This window comes from Cydia fagiglandana, chromosome 2, assembly GCF_963556715.1.
Source record: "Cydia fagiglandana chromosome 2, ilCydFagi1.1, whole genome shotgun sequence".
Lineage (NCBI taxonomy): Eukaryota > Metazoa > Arthropoda > Insecta > Lepidoptera > Tortricidae > Cydia > Cydia fagiglandana.
In genome coordinates, this window is record NC_085933.1 from 8,551,443 (window position 1) to 8,571,856 (window position 20,414).

Genomic DNA, 20,414 nt, shown 5'->3' on the forward strand with positions numbered 1-20,414 from the left:
GAGCTGTGATCAAAGTCGACATGTTGATGTATGTGGTAGCTTGTAGGTTTAATTTTAATAATCAATTTTGTATAAATGCTTTGAACTACAACGATGATTTGTACCTACATACATAAGTACTTCAGGCAATAGATTTTAGTAAGTCTTACCTATCTTAAATATATGTAGTATCAACACTGTGAACTTAAAGTTCAATTCGAGTTTTAGTTATTCGATCTGTTTCCAATATGATACTGATTTGTTAATGTCAAGAGTGACATTTCTTCAACCAAAAAACGTCACTTTTGACCAGTGTCAATGTACAGTGTCAGTGTACGGATCAGTATCACTTTGGATACAGATCGAATAAGTACAACTCGAATTGGTCTGTCTGGAAGTATTGTCTGTGCCTAATACATATCCTACCGCTCTTCGCTTTAGTAGTGTACCTACATGTTTTGGTTTTTACTTAGGTATGCAGTTTCAGATTAGGTTTAATGTTTGGCTCTGATGTTAATGTGTATTAGAATATTTAGAAACTGCTGTACCTACCTAGTTAATTTATTTAGACTTTTGTAATATAACCGCTGAAAGAAAACTGCCAAAGTGATTAAATAAACTATGCCTGACCGAAAACTGATTTCATTTTTAAATTTTTTAAACCTATTTGTTTTTGCTAAATTAAACTATCACCAAGAGTCCAAGGTAGAGTTAATATGGTAGGTTAGAGAGTAAACTGCCACCCTTATTTTAAATAAGAATAATTATTCTGCCTTAAAATAGATATAAATTCGAAATTAGTTTTACATATTTTACTCATGAGAGAGATGGACCTCTTTAATTTTCGTCATGTTACGAGTAAGGGTAAGTCTACGGGTAAGGCGTTTCAAAGTTGAATAGCCTGAAAGGTGAAAGAACTATTATGCAGGGTAGGTCTTAAATGGAACACTGTGGACTTGGAGCTTCCAGGTCCCGTTCTGCTACGCCAAAATGGACTTAGAAGACCTTCATTCTTCGAGACAAAATCATAAATGTTGACATTTTTATTATATTCCAACAGATTCCACTTCTATCCACGAGTGGATCCTTTAAAATCTACACCATTTTTCGATCATCAACAACATACATGCGAGGAAAAATTAATAATAATAAAATCTTGGGCAGCTTGTGGCGAGCTGTTGGGGAGTAACGACCCCACGGACCCGAGTGCTCCCGAGAGTCGGTCAGGGTCTCCGTCTCCGGCGTGTCTTCGTCGGCCGGAGTGGACCCCAAGGGGACCCGCAGGACTCTCAGCTCTGGCTTGCCTTAATTGGCCGTCCAGAGAGGAGTCGTTAGAGCTATATGCTCCAGGGGTGGAAGTGAAAGATGCATAAGACGCGAGTTGGCACAGTGGCTGTTAACAGCCACTGGGTAGAAAGCGGCGCACACCTCTCGACACCCCTGAGCCGCTCACACCGATGTTGCTCCTGGTCGTCTTTACGACGGCAGTTTCAGGGGCCCATCTAGTAAGCGGCGAGTCACCGCCTGCCTCGATGACGGTGTTTACATTGTTATGGCAGGTGTCCGGACCTCTTTTACAATAGCCCAGTCTCATTGTCCACCCAAACATCAATCCATAAACCGGTATACTGTTCACTTCTTCTACAATAGTCCCAATGCCTGCTGCGACCGGTTCACGGGTGTCTATTGTTGCGCCTGTGAACGGGTTCCAGCAGGCGTTCTACATGACATTAAAACTCTCCAAAGGGCCTCTACGTGTTGGATCTATATCCCCACGCAAGCCTATCAAAAGACCGGGATTTATAGGCCCGTGAAGTCCAAAAAGGAGATACAATAAAATCTTCTAATCATCCTGTTAGGTAACTATTGGCCGGGCTACGGCTAATATTCTTCCACTGACTCTACTAAAACAATCATGCAAACCCAAATTTTAAATAATTACTATAAATGTCACAAATTTTGACAGTTATGCCAAGAAAAGTCTGCAACTATTTTGATAGCACACGCAGTGCAAGTGTTATTATTTAACGTCAAACTTCTATGAAATTATGACATATACAATAAACTTGCACATCGTGTGATACGAAAATAGTCGCAGGCTTCTCTTGACCTAGCTCTACGCCATTTTGAAAATCTTTGACGAGAACTTGATGCTAGGTATAAAAGGCCACACTGGGCACACTGCCTCCTAGCATGAAGTGCAATAACACCTATTAAAATATCAATTGTTTACCTTGTTCTCATACGATAGGTTTACCCAATTGAAAAATATTTCAGAATTAGTTATTGCACTTAACGTTAGGATAGTGCCATGCCTTATGGGAAACGGTCGCAGAGATAGTTCAGAGCCGGAAACCGCTACCAACTTTTAGTATGTTGTTGGGCATGGCATTGGGTCTCCAAAACTGCCGGGAGACGGCGGCGCCGGCCATCTACTTCAGCGGAATGACGTCATCGAAATGACTCCCGTTTCGTTGCGAATATTGCATATTGTACCCAAACTATGCATGGCACATAATTGTGTGGGGTATTGAATGAAAGCCAGTTAAATATGCTCTGTTTCATTTATACAGTGTGTATCAAAATATTCAGCCGTTTAAGAGCCATTTGCAAAAGAATCAAAATGATGTAAAAAAATATTCAATTATTTGGGTTTTACAACCAAACCAAAAGTCGGACGTTAAAGCAATGTACTACAAAATTAAAGACGACGTCTGACGCCATACGTTGACATCAATCAAGTCAAAATTGGGCCAAATATGTGGAAATTATGCATCAAAATGTAGATATTTGCCCATACAAATGCATAAAAGTTAAAAAAATCCAAATTGGTCATTTTCAGGATAATCTGCATAAGCTTCTAGTATGTTATTAGCAATATGACCTGGATTCTAAAACTGCCGGGAGACCATCTCTGTTGTTCCTCAGTTACAAATAATGACGTCATATAAATAATCACTGCCGAATTTCGCAAAATGTAAATTATAGCTATACCACGAGTCTCACATACACATGTGTTACATGTAATGAAAGGTTATTAAATGTATTATGATTCACCTAAACATTGTTTGTAAAAAAAATGTACGGTTTCAGAGCTAGAAACAACGAAATAACACTTTTTATGGAAAAAGTAGATATGTATCAATTTTATAGCTAAACTAAAATCGCCATAAAAAAATTGCGTATAATATTTAAAAAACCAGTTATTCAACTATATATCACAATTTAAATTTTACATTTCCGACAAAAACTGTGGAAGTTCTGGAAAAAAACTAAAGCGCCCCAACAATTCTACCTTAATGCGCTCATATTATGCAAAGGATAGTTCTAATTATCGAGTATTAAATGGATGAACATTACATAAAATACATGAAAACGACATTTTCGAATGGAACCATAATTAAAAAAAATATAATTTACTAGATAAGTAAGCAAAATACTGTTTCTTTAAGTACCTAATCTCCTCCTTTCAAAGTCGGTTAAAATGTAGCTTTTGTGACCTGGGCTACAAAGACAAATAAATTGACACCTAATTTATCAAAATCAGTTCAGTACTTTCATGCAAACGGTACCTACACATGCACGCATAGATAGCAAATTCTGCCGTAGTCGGACAAAAAATTAAAATTCAATAATTAGACCTTTACTATTATGGCCTGGCGTGGCTTGGCATCTAACGTTGAAACCCTCAGGCCGTAGATGTTAGCAGACCAGAGGGCTGACCTGTATTTCGGAGGATCAGAGGGAAAATTCTGCCAGCCTTCTCAGCTCAGCCTTGAAACCCTTGCACCACTCAAGATTCCACTTTTATAAGAATACCCAACTGACGCGAAGTGGCGCAGAATAGGGCAGAGTGACGCTCTTTTGTGTCAGAGGTCAAGATCCTCTTTGGGTCACTGAGCCAGTGATGTATGTATGTATGTATGTATAAGGCTAATCGAGGCTTAAATATATAATTATGTATCGCATTAAGTGAACTGATATGACATTTACCGAGATAAGGCATTTTGTATTAGGCATGTACCTACTTACTGGCATGTAACTTTACATTTCTCTAATAATGTAGCGTTAGGCCATGACAATAAGTGTCTATTTGATATTAATATTTACCGCGACTACAGCAGGAACTGCTATCTACGTATGTAATTATGTATTTTTTACATGAAACAACTGAACTGATTTTGATAAATGAGGTGTCAATTTATTTGTCTTTGTAGCCCAGGTCACAAAAGCCACATTTTAACCGACTTTGAAAGGAGGAGATTAGGTACTTAACGAAACAGTATTTTGCTTACTTATCAAGTAAATTATTATTTTTTTAATTATGGTTCCATTCGAAAATGTCGTTTTCATGTATTTTATGTAATGTTCATTCATTTAATACTCGATGATTAGAACTATTCTTTGCACAATATGAGCGCATTGAGGTAGAATTGTTGGGGCGCTTTAGTTTTTTTTCCAGAACTTCCACAGTTTTTGTCGGAAATGTAAAATTTAAATTGTGGTATATAGTTGAATAACTGGTTTTTTAAATATTATACGCAACATTTTATTGACGATTTTAGTTTAGCTATACAATTTATATACATCTACTTTTTCCATAAAAAGTGGTATTTCTTTGTTTCTAGCTCTTAAACCGTACATTTTTTTTACAAACAATGTTTAGGTGAATAATACTAAATTTAATAACCTTTCATTACATGTAACACACATGTATGTGTAACTCATAGTATAGCTATAATTTACATTTTACGAAATTCGGCAGTGATTATTTGTATGACGTCATTATTCGTGACTGGGGGACAATAAAGATGGTCTCCCGGCAGTTTTAGGATCCAGGTCATATTGCTAATAACATACTAGAAGCTTACGCGGATTATCCTGAAAATGACCAATTTGGATTTTTTTAACTTTAATGCATTTGTATGGGCAAATATCTACATTTTGATGCATAATTTCCACATATTTGGCCCAATTTTGACTTGATTGATATCAACGTATGGCGTCAGACGTCGTCTTTAATTTTGTAGTACATTGCTTTAACGTCCGACTTTTGGTTTGGTTGTAAAACCCAAATAATTGAATATTTTTTTACATCATTTTGATTCTTTTGCAAATGGCTCCTTAACGGCTGAATATTTTGATACACACTGTATAAATGAAACAGAGCATATTTAACTGGCTTTCATTCAATACCCCACACAATTATGTGCCATGCATAGTTTGGGTACAATATGCAATATTCGCAACGAAACGGGAGTCATTTTGATGACGTCATTCCGCTGAAGTAGATGGCCGGCGCCGCCGTCTCCCGGCAGTTTTGGAGACCCAATGCCATGCCCAACAACATACTAAAAGTTGGTAGCGGTTTCCGGCTCTGAACTATATTCCCATAAGGCATATGACTAGGAGGGCAGCAAAAGATCAAGTTATCGTTTAAAAAGTTTATTGTTGGAGTTGCGCTAAATAGCGCGCAAAATAACTTGCGAACAGTGGCCGTGCACAACGCGAATGTACGCATCATAAGAAGAACATCAAGAGTATGGTAATAAAGTAAATGATGTGAAAAGTGTGTAAAATGACAGTTGAATTGAAAATGTACCTAATACTGGACATAAAATTCCAGAAGTCAGCCCAACCATGAATTATCAAATTTTCGTCGTTAATTATACCTAAATATGTTAATATTATTAACATTTTTGCTCGCTTTCTAAATTAAAAATTAATAATGAGAGGTAATGTGCTATTGGAAACTTGCCACAGCTGCCTGTATCTACAGAGTCCACTAATGTGTCTGTACTCGTACTTTAGAGACAGATTTATCGAGCTAGAATTTCTTGCACGCGAGTATTCTCCGCTTGCCCACAAAGAGAAGCCACTTGGACAAATGGCTTGTCAACCAATCAAATGCTGCTATAGGTACCTATATGCGTATGAGATATGTATACAGCAAACCGTCCCAGAAATTAACAAGCTAGTAGTCTTAGGCACTGGTCCCACCGCGAGCTAGTAAGCTATGAGCTATCGGCTATAAACACGAACAAAAGATAAGCACTCCCGTGTAAATAAAAGAGACACGGCGATATTTATAGTTACTCGCCCAGCGGTGAGATATAAATATCGCCGTGTCTCTTTTATTTACACGGGAGTGCTTATCTTTTGTTCGTGTTTATAGCCGATAGCTCATAGCTTACTAGCTCGCGGTGGGACCAGTGCCATAGTATTCACGTTACTGTAGGTACTCTAACAAAGTACGTATAATACTGAAATTTAAATAATTTATATCGGTACTTTGATACTATTATTTACTTACCTTTTATTCGCTTGATACCTACTATACCTCGTTTTTTAGCATTAGAAAAAGACTAGACGAGTCTCTTTTTAACATAAGTCACAGCAATCATGTAATAATTATACAGCATATTTATATGTTCATTTACATTTTTTTGTAAGTTTCATAAGTAATAAATACTTAGTTACTATTTTTAAGCGTTTCTTTAATGAAAAGACACGTCAAAAACGATGTATAATAGGTATATGTATAAGAAATATGTACCACAATTTTTTATAGTCAATCAACAATAAGAATAGGTACTACGTACTCGTATAGATACAATACAACCTACACTTTGTTATGTACAATTTATATATAAACAAGGTATTATCTACAGTGTAGGTACCTATAGTAACAGCACCAGTCATGGGACATTTAAGAGGAAATTTGGAGTATTTATGATATTTCCCGTATACATGTAAATGGTCTACCGCTTAGCGTGTTAAAAGATGAAAGTCCTATCCGTCTTTCATATTTTAGGCGTGTTGTATCAAAGATACTGCAAGGAGTTTCCACATACTTAACAAATTAAAACTATGTTTTTTTTCTCCAGTCATGGACACCAAAGCTCCAGTAATGGGCCCCCGGTAATGGACGTGGATCCAGTAATGGGCCCCCTATAATGGACATTGCTCTATCAGTATAAAATATTGAAATGGGGAATAAGTTATGGCAAAAAAAACATTTTTTGGTATAAGCTTTTATTGCTGAATGTATTTTTCTTTCCACAGCCAATTATTATTGTATTAGATCCATCGAGACAATTCTAATGGACCCAAACAAAATTAGTTAGGGTTTATTGCGATAAAGTTCCCATGGCCACCTCCTGTCTCCATCATCAGATCAGGTCCATGTTATCATAATATTGCATTATCATCCGATTTGCATACTTAATTACGTACTTACACAAAATTTCAACTGAATCGGAAATCGAAAAGTGGATCAAATTCAGCTACCAAGATTTGACCTACACTAACTAACAGGGCAAGTTTAAAAGTTTGGAAAAACGATATTAATTTATCCGAAGTCCGAGAATACCTACTGGTTGACATATTTCGTAACTACATTTTACTTCTGTATTATTTAAAAACATGATATTATGGCATGGCAAGCATCATTATGTCAATTGTCCCATCATAGGAGGTATGCAGTTTTACAGCTCCTATAATGGGATTGGGCCAAATACCACTATTTTTTTACATCTGTGGAGTCACAACATAGTGTGTCGTAAACCTTATCTCATGATAAATGCAATTAAAAAAACACATTCTAGTTTTCATCAAGTATTAATTAATTAAAATTTAATAAATTAACTCACCTCTCTTAGCGAAGTTGTTAAGAATTCGTAGTGGTATTTTTTTTCAGTGACACGACAACTTTTGGGTTGACGCCAATTTCTTAAAGGATAACCGAATTTAATAAAAATTGAAACATAAACAGCTCTAGGACTCTTATTTATGATAAAAATATATCCAGTATGTATAAACTACTAGATACTTATTTTAGAGGAATTGTGGTTTTTTGTCCCATTACTGGTTCCACGTCCATAATAGGGTCCACTACTATACCTCTTTTCAGTCTTAGTAAATCACCGACTGACAACATACTCGTACAACACAAAATACCAAATGAACTCAAATGCTCTTCAGACACTATCATTAGGTAGGTAATAAAACTGAAATTCCTTTATTCAAAATTTCGTTCATTAAAATTCAATATTAAAGTCATTACATAAAGTTTATACTGATAGTGTTTGGAACAGAAATGCAAAGCTCATGTTTCGTATAGGTACGTACGTTAATTTATTTCTGAGAAATAAAATCTGTCAGTAAATTACGAGTATATGTTATACATCTGTTTTGTTATCATCCTTGCAGTCAAGTAAATAGTGGTATAACATTATAAAGCGAGTGCAAAAGTGCAAATATATTACAAAAAAAAAACACAATTTATCTACGCCTAAAGATCTTGCGAATAAAAAAATTAAGACATCTAAACTGTTTTGTAAAATTCCTTATCATCACATCTTATTGCTGTATTAAATTACGTATGATTAAGCTCAACTATATATGTATATGTATATGACCAAGTTATAAATGAAGAGTAATTATTAATGAATATTATGACGAGTGTCCAAAATTTTGTAATAAATAAAATGGGCCTGATTACTAATTACTTTGGATTACATTTGAGTTTCCCCTATATGTCAGCAATTTACTCACTCTTCCCTGCTGCTACTTAAAATAAAAGGCACACCTAAGGTGCATTGGGGTAACTGAAAGGGAGTTTCTTCTTACTGCTGTAGCAACAGTACACTGTATACCTAATTATGTAAGTAAGATTCCTTGGTAAGCCTTTCAGTAGCGTTAGTGTTGCAAAAGTATAAAGTGTTTCCTGGTTTTATAGATATTTGCCATTTTCAAAATGCCTTAGTGCTCCTTTTATCATCATAAAGTCAATTTAATACAATCGCAATACGACGGGTGGAGTGTTATAAATACCTACCTTACTACTTTATTTTTTATGCGTTATGTAGAACGTAAAAAGAAATAAATAGGTTTGCCTTCAAATACGTTTAAAAAATGATTGATTATCAAATTTGGTATGTAAGTTTTCACCTCTACAGGGGTCGCACAGTAGATATTTAGGTTGTAATTGGACTTTCCTGTCCTTGATAATTAAGAACAATTATGTTTAATATTTTAATTAATGTCCAAAGAGCAAAACAGGCATTATGAATACTTAGAAATTATGAAATCATATTGATTTCTCTGTTTTATTTTTACCATAATTGTAATTATTTTAAATGATTATGAATATATTAATTTTAGCACATTATAGCCGTTTAAAATACCGTGAAAGTGACGTTGCAAGTTATTTTGCCAACTCCACTAACGTCTGGCAATGTGAACGAGTAACTACTCGAACTGAACCGAGACCGCCATTCCCATTAATAGGTAACATGGAACAATCTCGGTGCAGTGCCCTTTACTGTCTCGGCCAATCGATACTTAGCAATTTACGACTCCAACTTTTATTATTCGTATTATTTTCATTACAAGTGTGACTTGAATTTTCGAAATAAGTTCTGTGCTGTACGGTCAGCAGCAGAAGTTGCTAAGCGGGCGAGGTGTTCAAAATTACCTTGACACGCTCTTATTCTCTTTACAATAATGTCGCGCCAAGACCATTTTGAACACCTGGCCCGCTTAGCAACTTCTACTGCTGACTGTATTATAATAGGAAAGGTGTCCCATGAAAAAAAAAAAATAAGTTACCAAATAAACCTTAAAAAAGCATAAACCGACTTCAAAAAGGGTAAAAGAAATATCTCTCTTTTATGAGGCCGTATGCGCTAATAAAAAAGCCAAATTAAGCGATACGATCTGATACGTGGCAGTATTTATTTAGAAACCAGCAGCTCTTAAGGTATCAAATCACATTAAGAGAAGGTACGACGACCGTGGACCGAATGATAAGTTCTAAGAACAAAGATTTCAACTCATCCAATTTTATGAAGAGGTCGTCTTGTCTCGTCCATTTAGGACGAAAATGGAGCACCCGTGCAAAATAGACTTTTCATACAAATGTAGTCTTCAATTTCCTCTCTGGATATTAACATTATTGAAAATATTTCGACACAATTTATTAAATATCATCCACAGCTACGACCGTTTGATTTTATTCGAATTTTTAATTATTTTAAGAGTCAGGAGCATTTAAAAACAATAATCAAAAAGAGTCAAACGTAGGAGACGCAGGGGTATAGCTGTGGTTAATAATAAATATCAAAATCAAATTATAATAATGTCAATATCCAGAGAGGAAAATACGTTTGTATGGAGAAACGGCTGTCCCCTTTCCTCTTAATGTTGTATAGGCGCTATTCGTTTACAATTTGTTAATTATAATTACAATTTGGTAAACGTCCAAAAACAGATTCGATTTTAAATACCTCTAAACAAATAACATCAATCTAATAATTAGCTAACAATTATTGTTTACTTTGTAGAAAACATCGTTATCGTTACTGATATAAATTTCAACGAATGATTCTGGCATTGCTTTATTGCACTTTTGGCAACGCACTAGTGTTCTTAAATTAAATGGTCTACAATGCTTAACAATAGTTTATACGTATACGGTGAACAAAATGTTCAAGTACCGGCGCACTTGAATTTCGGCAAATACATCTTGGACCGGCTAAAAGAGGCATCAAAAAGTGGGGAAGTAGCAGTGGTAAGTTTTCTTTAAATACTTCTCTTAGTTAGTCTTAACTTTCAAATAATATTCGTTCATTCGGTCGGTACCTATTCTGAGTCTACGATTTGTTGGAGTTTTGATTTGTTTCTGCGTTTCGCGCACACTAATCAGCGTGAGCAATCAGGAAGGTTGTATCATAACAAATATACAAAACTTTGACAAATTGTAAAATATGAAAACCCCACCAGAAATATCTATGAGCTTACACAATAAAACACCTTCTTTCAAATACGAGTAAAATAATAATTGTTCAAATCGGTTCAAATTATAAAAAAAAATATTATTAAGTAGGTATATGTGTAATTTTATCAACTTCATTTAAATTCATATATAGTCTTATTTACAAATTCATTTACTTTAAAGACATTGCACCTACTAAATCTTTCTGGTTTGACCCATTGGTTGACTGGTAGAGAATAGAGAATGCCTTAAGGCATTAAGTCCACCTTTTGTACCTTCATGTATTGTGCAATAAAGATTTAAAAAAAATATCCCTGAAAAACCAACATACATGTCGCTCAAATTAGTCAATTTGCCAATAGATGGCGATGTACACAATTACGCTTAGTATCAAGTCTTTCATGAATATAGTTACATAAAAAAAAATTCAGTTTGTACGAAATCCTCGGTGCGCGAGTTAAACTAACTTGCACTTGTTTACATAGTATACGCATACCTATAATCTTATTAATTAACAAATACAATAAAACGTTTATTGACTTATTGGTAGATAACAAATTGTTAATGAATATAAATACCCCTGGTCATAATAATAGTATTATCTATATTGTCATAATACGAATATATAAAAGGCCCACCGATAGCATTGTTTTGTAATATTCCTGACAACTGCAGTTGCAATCGGATACTGTATCTGTGTTTAAATAAATTATTGTTAATATTTTGTCGCGATGTATACTCGTAATAGCAATTACGTTTACGGAGATCAAAATGTTCAAGTACCGGCTCACTTGAATTTCGGCAAATACATGTTGGAACTGTTAAAAAAAGCGAGCAAAAGTAGCAAAGTAGCCGTGGTAAGTGTCTTCTTCTTCTTCCTGCCCTTAGTCCCAACTTCATTTGGGGTCGGGCCTTCTTGTGCGTTTGCGCCACATATTTATTTATCTTCTATATCTTTATTAACTAATTTCGACGCAATTGATATGTTTTATCTAATTAATTTAAATGGGATATGACAGATGGACAGAGAGACGCACAAGTTATCCTATAAAAGTTCCCTTTTTCTTTTGAGGCACGGAATCCTAAACAACGCAGAGCTCGGGCAATTTGTTAAAGAAAGTTAATTTAGTTTAGAGTTACCTACTTAAATTTCGTCGACACTTACTGATTTTTTCAAATAAATTATAGCACCCAGGGACAGGGACACTAATATAGGGACTTAATATAATATAAACTAATTATATTGTTATTTGATGTTTATCAGCAAAGCATCGTACAATCTTATAAGCAAACACCAGAGTAAACCTTTCTTCGGGAAAACCCATCAAAGATAAACCGATTCGAAACCAAATAACAACAGAACACATTAAAAATGCAAACAAATAAAAACCCGTCAGAATAATAAAGTACAATTATGTCAGAATAAAGGAGTACTTACACCTCAACCACACATGCGAAGTTAAATTAAAGCTTTATAAGTTTTATAACATACTCGTAATTAATAATATTAAAATACTTAAGGGCGTCGCAGGCGTCGCAGCCTAGACTCGGACTAACGAACGATGAGACTGAGATTCCTTAAATGATAACAATGATTAACTTAAGCTTCAAATGTCTCAAGTTTTATTCAGTCTTGGCCAAAAATATTCAGGTTATTACGCAAAACTTTATAAACATGAATATGCAACATACAGTAAACATTTCTGAAAATATTGTAGGTATAGTTAAAAAACGCTCACGACTCTCACTACAACTTCAAAAAAACCATCATCCCGTTCCTTATAAAGCCCGAACCAGTCCAATCACAACGTTGTGTTTGTCCTTTTGGCTGGTGTGTTCCAGATTTCGACTACAGTTTATTTTTCTTTCCTTAGGAAAACGCTCTTTCGGGGGAAGCTTTAACATACAAGGATTTTACTCAGTATGCAGTGGACCTATCCGTCTCTCTAGCAAGCTTGGGAGTGAAGAGTGGTCACACCGTTGGAATCGGCAGTGAGAAACGAGTACAGTTTATACCCACAGCCTTAGCTGTTGTTTTTACCGGAGCAGCTTATACGCCATATGATTTACAAAGTGGAAGAGGTTTGTATTTAAGTATTCTTAATGTAAGCTAATCATTTGTATTTGTGTATTTAATAGTTATTAAAATATTACAAGAAGTCATTTAGTATAGTTATAATAAAACCGGGCAAGTGCGAGTCGGACTCGCGCACGAAGGGTTCCGTACCATAATGCAAAAAAAAAACGGTCACCCATCCAAGTACTGACCACTCCCGACGTTGCATAACTTTGGTCAAAAATCACGTTTGTTGTATGGGAGCCCCATTTAAATCTTTATATTATTCTGTTTTTAGTATTTGTTGTTATAGCGGCAACAGAAATACATCATCTGTGAAAATTTCAACTGTCTAGCTATCACGGTTCGTGAGATACAGCCTGGTGACAGACGGACGGACGGACGGACGGACAGCGAAGTCTTAGTAATAGGGTCCCGTTTTACCCTTTGGGTACGGAACCCTAAAAACTGGATAAGATGAAAAGCATTCAGCCATAGGTTTAGGTGTAGGTTCACTATATTGTTTAACTTTCGTGGTAATATAAATAGCCGAGCAAGTGAATTGAATAACCTAGTAAGCTTTTGTTTAAGTTTGCCCTTGCAAATATGATCTTGTTTTCGTGTTCATTTTTTATAGGCCAATTAAATTCGATCAAAATAAAGCGTTTTGAGGAATTAATTCCCAGCAGGCTAGAAATCATTTTAATACCTTCATAAGGTCCTAAATTCCGTATAATCCGAGTTGGCTCCATCCCAGGAGGTATGGATAAATTTTAGCGGCCTTGGGAAATCTCCGAATTAATTCCTGGAAAAAATCTAATTTGATTGGCCTGTTGGATAAAATATGTAAAAATTCACTATGATAACTAGTTTAGCCTTCCCTGCGTGTGCTGTGCTATTATCCTATCGGATCAAAGGCAATTCATTGTTACGATTGCGTCTTATAAAGGAATAAATGCTTTTTTTTTCAGCTGGCTTAAAGCACAAACTAAATTTGACCAGACCTAAATATTTCATTTGTTCCGGATTATTTTGGAAAACATATGGAGACATATTGCAAACAATGGATTTCATAGAACATTATATATGTTTTGACGAGCATGATGATATCGAGATATCTTTGAAGACTTTGCTCACAAAACAAACAGATGTAACCACTTTTGAGCCAGCTACAGTACAAGGACAAACAGACACCGCTCTAATCCTGTACTCATCTGGAACGACTGGCATGCCAAAGGGAGTCCAACTAACACATTTAAATTGCATTTTAAACAGCTTACCGAAAGAGTAAGTAAATAATTACTTATGTAACAAATAAAACAAGTAATATGAATGAAATGAAACTTTACAGTGTTCTAATTAGAAATTTATGGTATAATTTGAAGAATTCAGATTGGGTGAGTGTGTTGTGTACATTACGATACAAATTCGAAAGGTAAGTAGGAAATTCGTGGTGGAAAACAAGTGGCGATAAATGGAAACACGATTAAAGGGATCGTTTTCATTGTTTAAATCGACACAAGTTGCGAATTAGGTACCTTTTCGCACGTGTATTGTACAACGTATCGTCGTATCTTAGGGCATTATACAAAAAAACACACACCTATTATCCGTATATGTACCCTACTCTGTTTCTGCAGGGACACCTAGGGTACGACTCGCTCCAGTTACGGAGGATGCTCTCTTTGGCGAAATTCACGATCGGTGTTATTAGAAACAGAATAGATAGCGTAGCCCTTGTCGAGGCCTTCATGCGATTATTTGTGCCTAACCAGTACACTCGCGCGCGGCGCCACCCGCTGCTGGCGGAGGGCACCGCGCGCACGCGGGCGCACGCGCAGGCGCCGGTCGCGCGCGCGCACGCTCTGCTCAACTCCGTGCTCGAGGCACACCCAGAGTGTGATTTGTTTGTAAGTGCAATTGGACGACTGATGATTGAGTGTAAGAGAGTGATAGAGCGAGAGATGCCTGTAAGTAGTATTTTATAATATTGTTATGTAAATACTTGTGTACCCTAGGTATAAGTATTACTGTCTCCCAATTTGTGCCGCTGTGGCTTTAGCTGTTAAGGTACAATTGTCAACTTAAATAATAAACAATAATAATAATAATAATAACGTTTTACAGTACATCGCCCTTTAAATTTTCGACTTAAGCACGTATTATTTATAGATACCACACTAGGGCGGTAAAGTATGTACTGTAAAAACTAATTTAATTATTTTCTTACAGTTTCGAAGACGATTCTCTAAAAACCGTTTTTCTATTCGGAGAATGGTATCATAATTACGACACATTCATGACTTTCAAGTTCCTTTCTTTAGGGAGGAGAGTAGTTTTCGTGGACAATGTTACACATGAAAATCTTTTGAAAACTATTCAGCGGTGTCAGGTAATATATTCATGTATAGTTATTAAACTTGCAGTTATACCTAACTATTATAAGCTCATCGGTAGGTAATTAGGAGCGTGTTATATCTAACAGATGCGAAAAAACCAAAAGTTACGTAGTCTCCGGTATTATAAAAAAAAAGCATTCCAGCGCATAACACGATTGCTCATGCGGCGCCTGTTGCATTTTGTCCTGATAGTTAATCTGCTACGCAGTACATGGCGGCCTACAACCTAGCAACCTACACCCACCTGACCGATGGATTTAATTCATCGACTACACCTGTTTTATTTCAGTTTCACCACTTGCCGAAGCTACATCACTGATAAATTTGAAACCGCAGCTACACTATTAACAGATATTTTTTGTTAATTCTACTCCTAATATGCTCCGCTCCGAGAGAACGGCCCGATTCGAACTTTAAGATACGTCAATTAATAAATCTATAAACGATCTGGATTAGATATGTCAATGTCAAATGTGACGTGTGTTTGAAACAAATACGTCACTTTTGACAGTGACACATCTAATCCATATCGCTTCAAGATCCATTAATTGACGTATCTTAAAGTTCGAATCGCACGGTAGGTCTTTAAACTAAGAAGATAATTTATATTTAATAGAATTGTATAATTTTAGGTAAACATCACCATGCTAGTACCGTCACTCGTTGGTTACCTGTCTAAAGCAGAACAAGTAGATCAATATGATCTAAGCTCACTAAAGATTATTTACTGCCGCTCATCTCCGCTGCATGGAAAAACAATTGAAGCTATCAAAAGAAGGTAATTCTGAGTAATTTACAGAACCGTTATTTTCTATCTGTCTGCATCACCAATATTTTATTCAGAAAATATAAGTTACGTCCCTGACCAGCGGCGCGAAAGCGAAAGTAGTGAGCGACTATTTTCTTACGCAAGAAATACTATATATTATGTACTCGTACTAGGTACAATCGGCCAAGAAAGTGGTCTACCACTTTCCGACTCTATCATCTGATTGATAGAGTCGAAAAGTGGTAGACCACTTTCTTGGCTATCATCTGATTGATAGAGTCGAAAAGTGGTAGACCACTTTCTTGGCTGATCGTACGTGGGTTCATTACGTCAGAATATAAGATTTGTATAATTTTAATAAACTACGGTGCTGGAGAGCCCTTGTTCTGAAAAAAAAAACGCGCGCGATGAGAAAAATTCACTCAACGCTACTTTTCGCTAATCACCGCCGCGCCGGTCGGACATGCTCGTGATTAATTAAATCGACGTAGCATTTTTAAAAGAGTTAAGTAGTGTGTCTAAAGGCCCCAGTACAGTGGTGAAGGATGGGCCATGCCACGTCATGGCCATTGTGTACAGGGGGCAATGGTATATATTGGCGAACGACTGGCCGTCAGTTGTCAGCCGTGGTGGGCCATCGGGAAGTTGTCGGTTTTATTGGCACACTTCAAAGGAATCGTGGCGTACCGTGGCCTGTGGTGTTCACACAGTCGTCATTGTTTGTTTAGTTTATCACTGACAGCTTGAATTTTTGACCGCTTAATTAAATGTTCATCATCATATTCATCTCAGCCATAAGACGTCCACTGCTGAACATAGGCCTCCCCCTTTTTGGGGGGTGAATGCCCCCCAAATAATGTTTTTTTTTAATTTGGTAATTAAATGTTGATAGCCCAAAATGTCATTAATGTCATTATAGTGGAGCAATGAAGAGACTTTTCCGTTTATAGATTTATATCAATCAGAGACCCGCTGTTGTGTATATTGTATGTATATGCATGTACAAGTCTTGTACATATAAATGTATATCCACCATTGTGCGAACATCTACGTAATATAAACCTACAGTCGCTCACTGCGAAGCATGGCTTGGCATGGACCATCCATGACCGCTGTGTACTGGATCCTTAAGAATACTATAAGAGGCACGCAGGTTGTCTAGCACGTTTTGATGTTTGTTCATGACAAGTTATAATTTTACTGTCAATAGGTTTCCGACGCTAAGGAATTTAATACAAGGATACGGTATGACCGAATCTGGCGAACTTACGTCAGAGAGTTGGGGTACTAAGGGCCCCAAAGTTGGAAGTGTTGGTATGGCATCTCCTGGAATAACTTTGAAAGTAAGTAAATCTTGTTTTATTTTCATTAATAATGATTTATGCACATACCTGCATAAATATATAACTAATGCGTTTGTACAACATACGGGTGTGGGTTTGTGTACGAGCTATTAAGTAAATACGCGGAATCATTAAAAATATCACACGAGGATTTTAATGTCTATGTACTTTTACTATACAGCCCGTTACATTGTGTTGTATACTTATTGCTTATGAAGGTACCTACTTATAAATTATGGAGATGCATTGTTTAATTGTTTTTTTTTTATAATTACAGGTTGTAGATCCAGAAACGCGCGAGATCTTAGGCCCGAACCAGCGAGGAGAAATATGTTTGCGCGGCCCCGTATTTATGAAAGGTTACATTGGGATTGAACCATCCACGTACCTAGATGATCAAGGATTCTTCATAACTGGAGACTTGGGTTACTACGACGAAGATAAATATTTTTACATTGTCGATAGGCTAAAGGAAATAATGTCATATGATGGAAATAAGGTATATACATAACTATTTTAATATTTTAATTTAATTATTAGATATTAGATATTTCATAAATAATTTAGACCCCAAATTGTGAACTTGTGATTCGCCATAAACGTGAAATTGTAAAAAAACCTAGTTTTTTTACCGCGGAACTATACAAAGTGAATTCATAACTTTCTATTGAATTTTGTCGAGATTGAATAAAAAAGTAGTAATAAAAAAGGCGCCCTTTTTTTACAATTGCTAATGACCATCGTTTATATTTATATATTTCGGAGATAACACAGAAACAATTATACAAGAAACAGTTATTGAACACACATGCATATTTAGATACAGATGCTTCCTTGGATATATCTCACTAAGAACACATAGTACATATATTCAGGTGCGCAAAGCGATAAATCTTTGCTGTTGGTAACAAAACAATTTTTTTTTTTTTTTTATAGTGCTTTTTACTATTAAGTTATGCATATTATTTTGTATGTACGAGTATAAAGACTAGTACATTGTAGGAGAGGACGGAAAACCGCCAAAAGATGGACGAGTGAGTTCGAGGGCCGACACGTTAGTCCTTCGAATAATACGAGTCCATCTTTAGCGTTTAATACGAGGAGGAGGCCCTCGAATAATACGAGTCCATCTTTAGCGTTTCCGGCCGAGGCATTACATAGTGCTTTTCACGACTACTGCGAGAAAATAAGAAAACATGTGCATAACTATAAGTACTAGCCCGCGATTTCTCTGGTAGCAAATTACTAGCCACTGCCTGTACTGTCTCTTGAATTTCGGTAGGCGTCAGCGTAAGAATATCATTTTCTTCACTAGAAGAACTCATTTTTATAGCGAGCGCGTTTCTTATATTTTTTAGTCAAACACAATTTACTCTATCCAATTCAGTAAGTATTTTCAGATCCCGCCTTTTTTACTTTTTTTACCACTTTTAAGAGGCGTTTTTCTGTTATTTGCTTCAAACCGACTCTAAAATTAGAAGCGTTTTTGCTAAAAAAAAACCACAAACAGCTATAAAAGTAAAAAACGCCTGAAGCGTGAACTGAATGGATAATTGTTAAAAAAAATGAAGTGAATGGTTTTGACATTTCTTTTTTTTTAAACAAGAAATTGGTTCTATAAATAACCTAATTTTATTTTTGAAGGAAAAAGTTGCGCAAAAAAAGACCTTTTATTGTTTTTTATGTTTTAAATTATACTCATTGCTGTAGCGAACTGTCACCAATGACAGATGATGATAACAATGAAACATTGTAGTAGTGGTAGTTCAGGTGCTACAGCTATTGCCTACTTTCCAGCTTGGTTTTAGACCATCTATTGCCACATTTCCGAACAGTGGCGTGAAATAGATTATAACCACAAGTTGACTAAAAATTAAAAATATTCAACGATTACCGACTTCCAGGTGGCTCCCTTGGAGTTGGAGACAATCCTGCTGCTACATCCCGGCGTCCGCGAGGCGGGCGTTATAGGCAAGCCAGCGGGCGACATCGGCGAGGAGCCCACGGCCTTCGTCGTGAGGCAACCCGGCGCGTGCGTCTCCGAGCGGGAGCTCGTCGACTACGTGTCTGCAGAGGTTTGCTGTTACATACCTGTTAATTAATTAAAGTGAGGCAGGTAAAGACATCGTAATAGTGATCCAAAAGACTCGAGCTCTTTTAGCTCTTATTTTAGGGCTCGCCTGATCTCTTGATGCCTAAAAGGCTAAAAGCCTATTTTACTAATGAAATAGAAAAGGCTTTTAGCCTTTTAGGCGTCAAGAGATGAGGCGAGCCCTAAAAAAGAGCTCTAAGGCCCGAGTCTTTTAGATCACTATATCGTAAAGCAACGCACATTCGCACAGATTTCATCTTGAAGTAACTGAAAGCGAATGTCCTACACGGACTAATGCAAGGGAGGAGTAATAACGATAATAAGTACTTATTCGAGGAATATTTTGGTCCAGATTCATGTCGTTTTCTATATTTATTTATTTATACATCAATGAATGCGTTTTACCAAGCCTTTACGAAAAATAGAGCAAAGTAATGAATGTCAAATACTATTGAAGTGATTACGGTATCAATAAATTAATGTTATTAATATTTAGGTCCCGCCGTACATGCAACTGAGGGGCGGCGTGGTGTTTGTTCTGGAACTACCCAGAAACCCGAGAGGAAAAATTCTTCGCCGCCGATTACGAGAAATGTTGAATAAAAATGAGTAAAATGTTGACTCAAATAAAAAATATGGTTAACTATCATTACTTTTTTTTAATTGCTGTTAATAGTATTTTTACAATAAAGGTATATGACAAAAACCTGCACCTAATTTAAAAAATTGGAAAACCGCTGATATTCAACCGATATTAAAAGCCGTCATAACTTTATAAGAGCTAAAGCAATTTATCCTTCAGATTATATATATATTAATTTTATATCGTATACCATATTCTATCATCAGCACGGCTTGCACATTTCAAAGTTAGAAAATCAAAATTTAGGTCAGTCGTTTAAATGTCATTTTTTTTAATGAATCTCTTTTAACATTTAAATTGACTCGTTTTACCTCAGAGCAATTTAGATCGTAGCTCCAAAATGGTCCCTGCGGCAT

At 36.1% G+C, this 20,414-nt stretch overlaps 1 protein-coding gene across 1 annotated transcript; it reads left to right on the plus strand.

Annotated features, from left to right (window-relative positions):
- The first annotated feature begins 10,384 nt into the window (after nt 1–10,384).
- LOC134679604 (luciferin 4-monooxygenase-like) lies at nt 10,385–20,067 on the plus strand. Its single transcript, XM_063538556.1, has 9 exons — nt 10,385–10,552; nt 12,631–12,838; nt 13,784–14,099; nt 15,045–15,204; nt 15,844–15,989; nt 17,191–17,323; nt 17,601–17,822; nt 19,228–19,398; nt 19,912–20,067. The coding sequence occupies exons 1-9, from the start codon at nt 10,430–10,432 to the stop codon at nt 20,026–20,028; spliced, it is 1,596 nt and encodes a 531-aa protein (XP_063394626.1). The 5' UTR covers nt 10,385–10,429; the 3' UTR covers nt 20,029–20,067.
- Nucleotides 20,068–20,414: the final 347 nt, after the last annotated feature.